General features: G+C 33.2%; 1 protein-coding gene across 3 annotated transcripts in view; it reads right to left on the reverse strand.

Annotated features, from left to right (window-relative positions):
• aatkb (apoptosis-associated tyrosine kinase b) overlaps positions 1-14,285 on the reverse strand; it is an 88,838-nt gene that overhangs the window by 29,339 nt on the left and 45,214 nt on the right. For 2 of the 3 annotated variants that reach the window (XM_005156387.6, XM_073918709.1), the window contains exon 1: positions 2,510-2,825. Coding sequence is in view for 1 of the 3 variants with exons in the window: in XM_678332.11 (XP_683424.7) it covers positions 10,109-10,242 (134 nt within the window). In the remaining 2 variants the exon portion in view is untranslated. Of the gene's footprint in view, positions 1-2,509; positions 2,826-10,108; positions 10,243-14,285 lie in introns of those variants that run through there. The other variant, XM_678332.11, reaches the window with a different exon arrangement.

Consider the following 14,285-nt stretch of genomic DNA (forward strand, 5'->3'; position numbering starts at 1 on the left):
CATGGGAGTTCACACATTTACACCATTAAATTGTTTCAAAACCTCTCATGTGCAAAGTACATGTTTCACATGTGTAACATGTTACAGTTGTGGTTTTATCATGTGACCGTGTGTGTTTTTGGATTTGAAATTCATGTGTTTTTCTGCAATAGATATAATGACATTTATTTAAAGAAGAGATTCCAGATGTTCTGAAATATTCATCTGAGACCAAAAAAAAAAAAAAAAACCCACTTAAAAACAAAACCAGCATTATTATTTTTGGACTTTTACCTCAAAGTTCACATGACTGCAACATCATTGAACAATCCATAATTCCTACATATGTATAATGCACTATATTTTAGAAAGATTTGGGTTTCTCAGTTTGGGATCACTCGACATACATACATTTTTTTAACCCTTGTTTACTCTTTAAATTATCCTTTTGTTATGTTTGGGATAAAAACATCAACTGAATTAAACTGCTGTAAAATTATGCATCAGATAATTATTTTTTTTTTGCATAATTCTGTCCTGTTTAGGACGATAACCATTTTCAAGGTATACCGCGGTTTGGAAAAGCCAAGGTTTTAAAATCGTTAAAATTGTCAGTATCTCCAGGAGAAAAAAATATGCAAAGATGCCGTTTGAAAATTGTGAAGAAATCTGTTTTTAAAATAAATGAAGAGAGTAGAAACTTCTAATTCATTTAGCCTGACATGTTTACTGCTTTAAAATATTTTCAATGTTTCTCAAAATAAAATATATTGTGCTCGAAAAGGGATTTTTTTGTTTGTTTGTTTTTTACCCAGACAATTAAAAAGAACATATTTTAGAGCAGTAATCACAAGACCATGATACCATGAAACCATGATATTTTTATCCAAGGTTATCATACCAGCAGAATCTTATATCAGCCCATGCCTAGTCTTGATTCCCCAACCTCTGTCCTGATCAAAACTACCAAATTGTTTAGAAAATTACAGGACTCACAAATTTATAAATTATGTTTCTGATTTGGTGAAAAAGACACAAAATAATGTATTTTCAATATAAAAAGTAATTGTGGACTGAATTTGTTTTTTTACCTTTTATCACATTCTTGGACATGTAAAAGATTATTAAAAGCATTGGCTTTGATGCATTGTTAGAGCATTGTCATTTTTTCTTCCTAATTTACTGTTAGTGACTGTTTTTGCACCATTGCCCTCCATTCGAACCACATTTGATGGTGCATAAATACGCAGTCTTTGTTTTTGTTTACTCCATCTAGTTCTTAGAGCTGAAATGCATATTTGAAATGAATGCCAACTGAAATGCCAACAGATGATCAACAGAAAAATTACAAATTTGACCTCTTCCCAACAGGGAAAACCACCAACAATCAAAATGCATGATTATTTGCTGTCATGGTTTTGCAGTATAAAAATGTGGAAGTCAATGGGGCAAAAACAGCCAGCAACAGTAAATTAAGGAGAAAAAAAATCAAAAACTATGCATCAAAGCCAGTGTTGTGTCACATGTCCAAGACTTTGATAAAAAGTAAAACAAATTCAGTCCACAATTACTTTTTAGATTAAAAAAATAAGGCATTTTGTGTGTTTTTTTTTCTTCACCAAATCACTGATATAATTATGCATTTGGCCATTAAAGATTTGATCAGGACTGAAGTTTATTAACAAATTTATGCAAAAAGATTTATGCTGCATTTTTACAGCAGTTTAATGCGGTGGATGTTTTCACCCTAAACATAACAAAAGGGTAGAAAATTTGCCCAGAGTGTATTGTTTTTGGTTTTTTGTTTTTAATTCAAAGCATTTTTTCAAAATATCTGTCAAAATAAGAAGTCACCCAAAATCATTCTGCTAGCTGTAACACAGAAATTGTTTTGGCCAAATTAAGAATCAAAATCACCCCAGAGTGGATGGAAAAACCACCAACTGTACATAAGGGTTGTAAAAAGTCAAGTTACAGTTATTTTTTTAAATAAATGAAAACAGTCTGCCATTTGGATTACATTATAGGCACATCAGCATCTATAAACAATGCATTATTCATATAATGTACACTACAAAAACACTTTCATGTTTCTAAGTTTTGCATTGATTCAACCTATAGACACGTTTTTAAAAAAAGAATAACTTACAGTTTTATTTTTTATAATTAAATTACAAATTGAATTCACATGCAAACACTTTATTTAAATATTGCATATACTCTATTATCGGTAACACTTTATTTTGATGGTCCATTTACTGTAAGTATTAGTAGACTGTCTGATTAATATCTGATGATACTGCTGCTAAACAGACATTTAAGTGACTATAAGAAACTTTGCAAGTACATGTAAACTAACTCTAACCCTAACCTACAGTCTACTCATAATCTAATGAGAATAAGCTGGCATGTAGATGCAATGTAACTTAAATGCAACAAACGGACCATCAAAATAAAGTGTGAGTCTATTATCTTTAAATCAGCTTTCCCATTTTGTAAGTGCAAATACTTTATCAATATTGGATCTTACCTGCTTTTTAATGCATTAGATCTAACAGGTTGTGCAGAATCTTTAACTCTTGCCTTTCGCCCATGAACCTGCACCACTGGGCTCTTCATAGAGCACCTGTAAGGAGCCCTCATGACCCAAGACGGATCCCGCACCGGACACAAAACCATCAGGAACTGGCCCATGGCACTTCGTAACCGCTCTCCAAAATACATCATCATATCTCTCCCGAAAACGTACAAATCAAAAAAGCAAATAGATCCTGCACTTGAGAAGGAGAGAGAAAGCAGGGAGGGGCAGTTCCTGTGTTCTTCCCATGAGAGTGTGGACGACCAGTGATTAAGAATAGTGGAGACGCTTCCACATAAATGTGAGGCTGAAAAAAGAAAGAAAGTCTAACAGGGAAAGGCTTTCACATTCTGTGCTTATGACATCACTCTTTTTTTCTTCATCCTTCCTTCCTCGCGCTCATTCTTTCTCACATGTGCATGACAGGCCTTTGCTTCAGCCATCGGCACAAGTGAGTGTGATCACATGTATAACTGCACGCACATACAAATGCATGTTAAAGGGATATTGTGATGTGTGAGCTTCTTTATTATGAACACACATGCATGAAAAAGATGTTCTAAAGAATGTTGGCCACTGACTTCAATAGTACACTGTAAATAAAACAAGTTAACTTGTTTGTTGTTCTTGTCGTTGTTTTTTTTACAAATTTAAGTAGATTGAACAAAAAACAATGACGTTTTCCTTAAAAAGCCTTCAGAATTATGTTGTTTCAACTAGTTTTAAATAAGTTGTGTAAATAAATTCCATTTTAGATTTAGTTTAGTATTAGTCAAATAAATTTCATTCAATTTAAGTCGACTAAATCTACTCTAGATATATTTATACATATATATTTTATTATTTTTGCACTTTATATATTTACTTTGAGTGTAATTTAATTAAAATATTGTATAAATTTATTTAGACAAAATATTTGAACTTAAAATTAAATAAAACTGTATAACTAAAATATGGAATATAGCTTTTCTATTGAAGACTATAAACTAGATATGCATTGTTGATTTATATCATAAGTAATATGTAAAATTATGTGTCGGCAAGAACATTATTTATGAGATTAAGAATAAATTGAAATTAAAGATTAATGATTGGATATTGATTGGAGTTTTCGTCATCATCACTTAATTTTTATTTAGTTTTTGTTGGTAGAAACTTGTTCGTCATGAAAATGATGATGAAAAATTTTCATCAACAAAATTAACACTGGTGGATTGAACAAAAAACAATCAAGTTGTCCTTAAAAAAGCCTTAAAAATTGTGTTGTTTCAACTAATTTTAAATAAGTAACTTAAATAAATTCCATTTTAGTTTTAGTCTCATTTTAGTCAACTAAATCTCATAAGATTTTAGTCGACTAAATCTACTCTTTATTTAGTTGACTAAAATATACTTGCTTTAAGTGTAATGTAATAAAAATGTTGTATACTTTATCTTAAAAATAACTTAAAATTATTAAAATAATATTAAAATTATTAAAAACTGAAAATTATTAAACTGACTTAAAATTAAATAAAACTACTTAAAATATGGAATATACCTTTCCTATTGAAGACCAATAACTAGATATGCATTGTTGATTTATATCATAAGTAATATGTAAAGTTGTGTCTACGGGATCATTAATTATTAGATTAAGATTAGTTAAAATGAAAGATTAATTCTGATTGCATAATTACCAAAATACATCAACCAATCACAATCTTGTCTCGTTTTTATTATTCATTGAAAATGTCAGTATGTTTTTATTATAGTTGTCGTCAACATCACTTATTTAGTTTTATTTATTTTTCTTGTAGTTTTTGTTAGTAGAAACTTGTTTGTTACGACAATACTGACAAGCAATTTTTCATCAATGAAATTAACTATGGTGGACTGAACAATCAAGTTTTCCTTAAAAAAGCCTTAAGAATTGTGTTGTTCAATTTTAAATTAGCAGTTTAAATAAATTCTATTTTCATTTTAGTCATATTTTAGTCGTCTGAATCATTTTAGTTTTAGTCAACTAAATTTCATAAGATTTTATTAGACTAAATCTACTCTAGACTTAGTTGAATAAAATATGTTTGCTTTAAGTGTATTTTAATTAAAATATTGTATACATTTATTTAAACAAAATATTATAACTTATAATTAAATAAAACAAATTTTAATTAAAACATAAAACAATCAAGTTGTCCTTAAAAAAATCTCAAAAATTGTGTGGTTTCAACTCATTTTAAATGAGTAGTCTGAAGAAGTAGCAAAATAATTTTAAGAATGTATTTTTTTCACTACTATGGAGGTCAAAGATTATTATCGAAATGAAATTGTGCACTTTGCTCTCGGTAACAGCACTACCTACTGTGCCACCGCGTCACCACTTAAAAAATATATAAAATAATATTTTTTAACCATTTACTGATACCATTCTCTGTTACAAACGCACCATTTTGGTTAACAGTTAATCGGTTATTTTGAGCATCCCTACATTGGACAAACTGGTAACAATGGGAAAGCCGCCCATATGGAGGTAAGCGGTCAGCTGCTTTCGCGAAAAAGGAAGATCATACGTCATACAGCCCCGTAGAGTTCGTTTTAAATACGAAATGCAGCCATACATACGTCTGGCTACATAATTCATGAGAAATGTATATAGGGCTACTTTTTAAAAATGACACTATGTTGGTTTTTGTTTAAGTTAGTAACTCCAACACTCAATAAGTGTTGATCATTGACCAACATATTACAATAAAACACACTTTCTGCACTTTATGTAAGCTCCACATTTTACACTCAGCTCAAAATAACACACAGACACTTTTCTGCAGTGCTCAGGGATTGTATAAGTGTGTGTCTGAAGCCTCGAGAATGCTAAAGGGGAACAAATCAATTACCCCCAGGCCTGTCAGTCTCCCAACTTGTGTACAAAAACAAAACAAAAAAGTGTTAAATAGAGATAAAATGCACTGGATGACAGACGCGCAGAGCAGCTTTAGCAGTTGATGTTAAACTGCTGTGGTTCCACCGAGGGATCGTAATTACAAATATTTGGCCTTTACTGCAGACCAGGTGCTCAGAAGCATGAAAGCGCTTTCCTTCTCTCTCACACGGGTCTCATTTCTCCAGTGCCTTGACCCACTTTAAAGGTGCTGCTGAAAAATGCACAGTGAGATCTATGGCCATACGCTGTTTGAAGGCTTCTGCTCACCACAAAAACACGTCTATTGGGAAGCTATTGTGTCCCTGCGCTCGCTCTGCCTCGGTTCCTTTAACCTTATGAGACAGGACTAAGTGGTTTGCACTGCAGAAATTGCTTTTCTGTGAAACTCTTGGACTCTGTAACCTCGAAAGGCCGCGAGGACATGCAGCTGAACAGAATGCATGTGTTGTGCTACTCTTCAAGCAGTTGATCAAAGCATTCCTGAGGATCTGAAACAGACTCAGAAGTGACTCATGAACGCTGCTTACTTACTGACTTCATTCATAACTGCAGGACGGCAACAGGCCAAGAAGTTGCAATGGAGAGATGCTTTATGTTAATATATTGCAGAACGGACTGGCAAGTTTGATTATAATTTTCCTGTTAAAAAGCTTTCAGTGACAAATAGTGATAAAATCTGAACAGATTAAATTTGAGATTTATATTAGTGTTAACACTGTGATTGGTCATTGGCAATTCTACTTGAGAACACACAAACACTACGGACAATTTAGTTTATTCAATTTACCTATAGCGCATGTGTTTGACTGTGGGGGAAACCGGAGCAACCGGAGGAAACCCACGCCAACACATGAGGAGAACTCGCAAACTCCACACAGAAATGCCAATTGACTTAGCCGAGACTCGAACCAGCAACCTTCTTGCAGTGAGGCCACAGTGCTAGCCACTGTGCCACCCCCTTTTTTATTTAAATAACTGCTAAATTATATAAGTGAGGTTTCATGGCATTTAAATCTGATTTCTTGTTTAATCTCATTTCACTCTGTGCAAATCAATATTTCATGCCTTTTTATTAGTGTTTCTTAAGTATCACAAATCTTTGCCTCCAGGTCTTGTCACATTATTAATGTGAATTCTGCTTTCATAAACAGCAATATGAGGATACTAGTGCATTATATAAAATACAAAAAATGCCATAAGCTTCACAGTTACAATACATGTTAAAATAAATAGTACACTTTGTTGTAACACTGTTGTTTCTTGTTATATTTCTTTTTAATATTAATCTTTTGTTTACAAGTAAGAGTACTATGCTCTAATTTTATCATTGTTCACACCTTAACGTAATCTATTTGTAGAATTCTAAATGGTGTGTGTTTTAAACCATAATAGCGATCATCTTAAATTTACTATTGAGTAACCTTCTTCACAAGTGAGTTTTCTAGACTAACTTATAATAAAAGATGACAATAATTTGGAGACAGTGTACAGAAAGCCCACCGTCAAAAATATAAGTTCTCATGGTCAAAGTTTTCAATCCACCAATTTAAAGAAAAGTTTGCCTATTAGTCAGTTTAAGAGAATCCATAGGATTTGTACTTCTACTGAAACATACAATAAACAATATACACTTTCAGAAAAAAAGTACACGGTGGTACAAATAATGTTCCTTTAGGAAGAGTTTTGTACCTTTGTAAAAGTTGTACCTTATGGTACAGAAAAGATCTCTTACGATACTGTTCTGTACCTTTTATTGGTACAATTGAAACGAAGCTACACAATTGTTCTCATGAAAAAGGTACATAAGTGTTGGACAACTCCTTTATTGCAATATATATGAAAATAAATATTGCAGGAAAGGCAAAGTGATTTTCTGAATGATTTCCACCATAAAACATGAATCATTCTTTAAATGCATGTTTAAAGAAACTTATAAACATTAATTATTAAATTCTATGATACAAAACAACTGGTAAAACAAAACTACAGGTATTGTAAACTAAACATTTAAGGCATTTTTAATAAACATTTGTAAGAATTTTCTGATTGATACATTTTCATTATTGATATCTGCACGTTTTGGCGTTTACTTTCCACTACGCACGTGAGCTGGCAAAAGTTCTGCATATGCAAAGTGTTAATGTAGACATTTTATTATTGTAAAGCTAATCAAACATTGTGCATATCTCATTACAATACTTTTGCATAATTCTATTTCTATTTTAAAATTAAGTACATTAAATGAACTTTTAAGTGATTACTAAGGTATTGTGTGAACAGTGGAGAAAAAAGTTTCCATATTGTACATAAGAGAATGTAATTCTGTGTTTTTATAACAATATTGTGAAAAGAGTTGTGAAATGTTTAGCAAAAAATAGATCTTTTGATTGATGTTAAAGTGTTTTTTATTCTTTATTGTAAATGGAAAAGGTGCATTTCCACACAAAGAAACTTAAAAAAAAAACATTGTTTAGAAAATATTTGATGTTTTATTTTTACTGAAAATAAATGAACTCATTTTAGATATAGCAAAATGCCTTTAAATAGTTCTTGAAGGAACACATTTGACACCGTTAAGGTTCAAAATGTATTTTCACTTTAGTGGTACCTTCATCAATCAGATTTGTACCGTTGATGAAGCTACAATATTATATCTGCAGGTTTTAAAAAACAAAGGTACATTTTGGTTTCCTATGGTACAAATCATGGCCTTAAAGATACAAACTGCAATGGTACAAATTTGTTTCTTTGTCTTAAGGTACAATTCTGTCCCATAAAAAGGTACTGCCCCAGTGACAAGGCTTTGTACCTTCTTTGGTACAGCATTGTACTGTTTTTTCTGAGAGTGTAAGAAACTGTCAGCAGTTTAATGAGAGAGGTTATGTCAAAAAATGGATTAAAGCAGCTGCGGATCGTTTTAAAAACACTGAGAAAAATCCTTGGTCCAAAAATGACCTAAACCATAAATACAAGGATCTCCTGTATTACTGTATACAGAATTCGGCTCTAAGTAATGACGTTGCCAATATAGTACAAAAACATTGGCATATTTTAAACTCAGATGCTGTTAGGAGACATTATTGTAAAGATCCACCACAAATTGTTTTTATACAAGCCTCAAACTTGCAATAAATGTTAGTGAGAGCGGATCAAGGGTCTGAACTTTCTAACCATCCTTTTGCAGTTCCTGATGGAAATTAGAGATGTGGCCAATGCGCACTGTGTAACATCACAACTAAATGTCAGTTCTTTAGTCATCCACATTGAGGTAAGCAGTTCAAGATCAAAGACATTCATTCTTGCAATACAAAAAATGTGATATATTTGATCAAATGTTCTTGCGGTTTAGCTTACATTAGTAAATCAAAGTGGTGTAAAAAATGTGTATTGCTGTACATAGAAATAATATTAGACTAAATAACCAACGCAATCTCATTGCTGTTCACTTTACTGAATTGAAACATACTTTGTCGTTATTATGCTATCAAGACATTGAACAAGTTAAAATACTGAGAAGGGGCAGTGACCTAGATAGACTTTTACTACAGAGGGAAGCTTTTTATATTTACACATTGAATACTTTTTCTTCTAGGGGTTTAAATTTGGACTTTTGACTTGAAATCTTTTCTGTAATTGCATTTGGGTAACACTTTACAATAACAGTACATGAATAATGATGTATTAATATGTAAACTAAACATTACTTTATTATGAATTAATGATGAGTTAAGGTATGCACTAATCATGAATGAGTTAATGTGTGAATAATGGCTACCTTAATTACTTGTTAGTTCATGATTGTTTGTTAATTAATGTATTAATTACCACATTAGTTTATGCTTAATTTAACCATGATGAACTCATGATATGTTAATGTATAATTATGTTGTGACTTTACTTGGAGGGGCACATCATCATTAACCGATTCTTAACTCCTCATGAACTCCTCATGCACGTCCAACTAGTGAGTTTACACTGAATAACAATAGAAAAGTGTTCTGTCAACATCAACATGAAAAGGAGTTCATAAGTAGTTAAGGATGAGTTAATAGTGATGTGCCCCTCCAAGTAAAGTCAAGACATAACTATACATTAACAGCTCATGAGTTCATGTTGGTTACATTTAGCCTAAACTTAAATGTTAATTAATACATTAATTAACAACATGTACTAACAAGTAATTAAGGTAGTCGTTATTTACACATGAACTCATGTGACTCATGTTGTAGTTAAAGTTAATTCATGATTAGTGCATACCTTAACTCATCATTAATTCATAATAAAGTAATGTTTAGTTTACATATTAATACATCATTATTCATGTACTGTTATTGTAAAGTGTTACCTGCATTTTTTTATGTGTGTGTGTTGTGTGTGTGTGTGTGTGTGTGTGTGTGTGTGTGTGTGTGTGTGTGTGTGTGTGTGTGTGTCACATAAAAATATTTTACAATCTTTAAAACTGCATTTGAAATAATTAAATCTATATGAAGGGCCTGAGACTCACATTGTGTTGTTTCAGAGACTTTTTGTTAGCTTTATTCAGTGATTGGGCCATAAAAATCATGTCAGTCTGTTATATTTTAAGAGATATTGTTTTAAAAGTAGGTTGAAGAGAAAGACGGTCTCACCTTAAAGCCAATGTTGCCTCTTTTACAGCACAGACAAGCCAGCATGAGGAAGATGAAGGTAAAGAGTCCAGAGAAAGACACAGCCACCACAGCAAGAGAGGACGACCAGGACAGATCACTCAGAGGAGCGCCATCTGCAGGATAGGCAAAGCATCAGACACCTAAACTAGCTAAACGTCACAAAACTTCAAATATGACATTCAGATCATTTGTGTTCCTAGAAAACCATAGTGCTCTCCCAATGATATATGAGTACCTTTAAAATTTGTTTATATATATATATATATTTATTTATTTATTTTTTTAAGAAAACTTATTAATTTAGGTTTAAACTCATAAATATGTAAGTGTGTTTTAAGAAGCTGTAACTGCTCATGATTTAAAATCAAATTTACAAAGAAAAATATGTGATTAATATAATAGAATTTTTTTCATTTTAATAGATTTGTTTAACTTTCTATGCAGCCAGATCAGTCTCAAAAATAATACATTTACAAAATATAATTCATACATTCGCAACAATTCACATTAACAAAATCCATTTCGTACATTACAAACACAATTCATAAATACACAAATCTTTGTCAATTCAAAACACAATTCATAATATACACAAATAGCATGAGAAATTTGATAATTTGGGGCTTTTTAATTTTTGTTTTGCTGTTTTCATCTTGCGGTTTTGAAATCTTCACCATGCTGAAGTTATTTAGTTAGTTGTCAGTTTATTTTTACTACTGAATCTCATGATTTGATGTCTTTATATTATTTATAAAAACTCAAGATAAACTCAGAAAATCATCAGCAACTCATCACACACAAAAATGTACTGAAAGGACACACTTTTCTAATGCTTTTATTAAAGTCTACTGGTTGATTTGAGCATTCTGTCTTTTTTACAGTCACATCTTGTGACATCATGTCCTGCATTTGGTTCATTAAGATGTCTTTGCCGTGTGTTGCACTTGCATTCATATTTTAGTCAAATTGCACCAGAGTTTGTTTACAAGCAGACTGACACTTGTTAGTTCAGGGGTCTTGGTTGGTGTCATGATCACCAGCAGTCGAACCACCATAGGTAAACCATCACATTCACACAAACTACAAATTCGCTATTTTATGGACTACATATTCAGTCATGCAACACACACACACACCTGCTCCAAGTCTCCACTGATTAGACACTCACAGCTAAAGCTGCTCACTGACTTATTTATGGACTATTCACCTTATTCTTCGTCGACGAGCAGGCGCAGCCATTTAAATCTTTTTGGCTTGAGACTTCCGGTTTCATTCACTTCCATTAATATTTAGACATTAAAAGTGGCTCGTTTCGCTGTTTGATGTTGCAAACTGATATTTCCTTATTATATTATTCTACTTGGTCTATATAGTCATGCAAACATTTGTTTTTAGAGCAAGTAGTTTGACCATTTTCTGCCGTTTATTATTCCTGGTCATTTCTCTTATAGGCGACTGAATCGGAAGTTCTAAAACAATTGCGCAAACAGGCGCACTTCCGCATTATAGAATAAGGTAAATAAAACAGCACAGATACACACTGTTGCTGAGTCTCGAATCATGTAAAGCTAACATTATTATGTGGTTCCCCTTGCTTTGATTTCCGTGTTATACCTTGCTTTGTTTTGTTTGATTATTTCTGTATGCTGCATGCCTTTTAACCACTTGCCTGCTATTTTGACTATGACTCTGGATTGCCCATACACATCTGTTTGTTCCTGTATGCTTGCTTGACCATCCTGTTCAATAAAGACCTGCATAAGGATCCTTACTCTATTGTCAGTGTCACTATTACGATACAGTTGTATTATTTAGTGCACACAAGGTTTTGTATGTGGTCAAATTAACCATTCATTCATTCATTCATTTTCCTTCGGGTTAGTGCCTTATTTATCAGAGGTCGCCATGGTGGAATGAACCGTAAACTATTTCAGCCTGATTTATAGCACATGTCTTTGGACAGGGTGGTGAAAACCGGAGCACACAGAAGAAACCCACAAGAACACGGGGAGAACATGCAAACTCCACACAGAAACGCCAAATTTTAATTAAACTAAACCTAGAAAGTAAGAACAGATTCTAAAATGCAGCTGCAATGAAGGCCAACAGAGGCTGAACGAAGATAACTCTCAGCTTTCTTCTCTCTCTTTTTAACTGTCAGATCTAATATAGATCTAAGATGCAGGCCAGGGGTGCATTTATTATTAAAGAAGTTTCAGGGCAAACACATGAAGTAATAAACAGCATAATTATCAATAATACAAGGCACACGTGAGCTAATTCATCATCGTGCACAACAAAATAACAAGATCAAGAGTGACTATTATTGTCAGAGATGCCATATTTGCAAGCTTTATTTATTTAATAGACTTACAGGGTCTTATTTTTACTCCAAACTCAGCTCCAGTAGTTGCCGTGGAAACTGGAATGGATGAAACGTGTAAAAACTGGCTGAAAAACAGACCATGTTCCAGCACATTCCCTCAATCCATAAAACCAAGGCTCCATCCATCCATTCATCCGTCCGTCCATCCATCCATCCATCCATCCATCCATCCATCCATCCATCCATCCATCCATCCACCCACCCACCCACCCACCCACCTACCTACCTATCTATCTATCTATCTATCTATCTATCTATCTATCTATCTATCTATCTATCTATCTATCTATCTATCTATCTATCTATCTATCTATCTATCTATCTATCTATCTATCTATCTATCATTCTTTCCATCCATCCATCCATCCATCCATCCATCCATCCATCCATCCATCCATCCATCCATCCATCCATCCATCCATCCATCCATCCATCTATCTATCTATCTATCTATCTATCTATCTATCTATCTATCTATCTATCTATCTATCTATCTATCTATCTATCTATCTATTTATCATTCTTTCCATCCATCCATCTATCTATCTATCTATCTATCTATCTATCTATCTATCTATCTATCTATCTATCTATCTATCTATCTATCTATCTATCTATCTATCTATCTATCTATCTATCGTTCTATCCATCCATCCATCCATCCATCCATCCATCCATCCATCCATCCATCCATCCATCCATCCATCCATCCATCCATCCATTTATCCATCTATCTATCTATCTATCTATCTATCTATCTATCTATCTATCTATCTATCTATCTATCTATCTATCTATCTATCTATCTATCTATCTATCTATCTATCTATCTATCTATCTATCTATCTATCTATCTATCTATCTATCACATTTCAAAAGCAATACATTGTGAAATGCATTTCCGTCCACCCATCCATTCATCCATTCATCCATCCATCCATCCATCCATCCATCCATCCATCCATCCATCCCTCTATCTGTCTATGTATCAATCCATCCATCTGTCTATGTATCAATCTAACACATTTCATAAGCAATATATTGTGAAATGCATTCATCTATATTTCATCCCCTCTGGTGTCGAGAGGTTTTCTGGGTGCTGAACTGCTCACTGCAGCTGCATTACAATCAGACGTAAATCATTCAGTTCAAACCAGCAGAAAGATGTGGCTAAACCACTACCACTTTAATAAATAACCATCGGGTTGCATCTGTTTCACTGGGCAAAGCAGGTAGCTGGGAATGCATTTCAGAAAGGTCTACTTTATAACTCAGAATAAGCATATCCGGTTACTTTGAAGAACGAGTCATGGTGTGCAAAGGCTGAAAATTAGTATTCATCAATCAGATCGGATGCAGTGATGAGACACAGAGGGGAAGCGACAAAGACCTGTTCAAGAACCCTTCATTAAAAAAGGCTGATTGAAAGAAAATATACTGTGATTCTGCTGTTCCTAGGGGAAATGGATTCTATCACACAACCATTAATGAACATCTCAAATAGTAAGAACTGCTATTTGGGCTGTGCAGTAGCCTATATTATCAAAATAGGGTGAGATATATTTGATTTATTTTTGTTTGTTACCATGGTTAAAACACGGTGGCTCAGTGGTTAACACTGTCGCCTCACAGCAAGAAGGTTGCTTGTTCGAGCCCCACTGGGTCCGCTCCCACTGTGTGGAGTTTGCATGTTCTCCCTGTGATCGTGTGGGTTTCCTTCGGGTGCTCTGGTTTCCCCCACAGCCCAAAGACATGCGCTATAGATGAATT

This window comes from Danio rerio, chromosome 12 (assembly GCF_049306965.1).
Source record: "Danio rerio strain Tuebingen ecotype United States chromosome 12, GRCz12tu, whole genome shotgun sequence".
Lineage (NCBI taxonomy): Eukaryota > Metazoa > Chordata > Actinopteri > Cypriniformes > Danionidae > Danio > Danio rerio.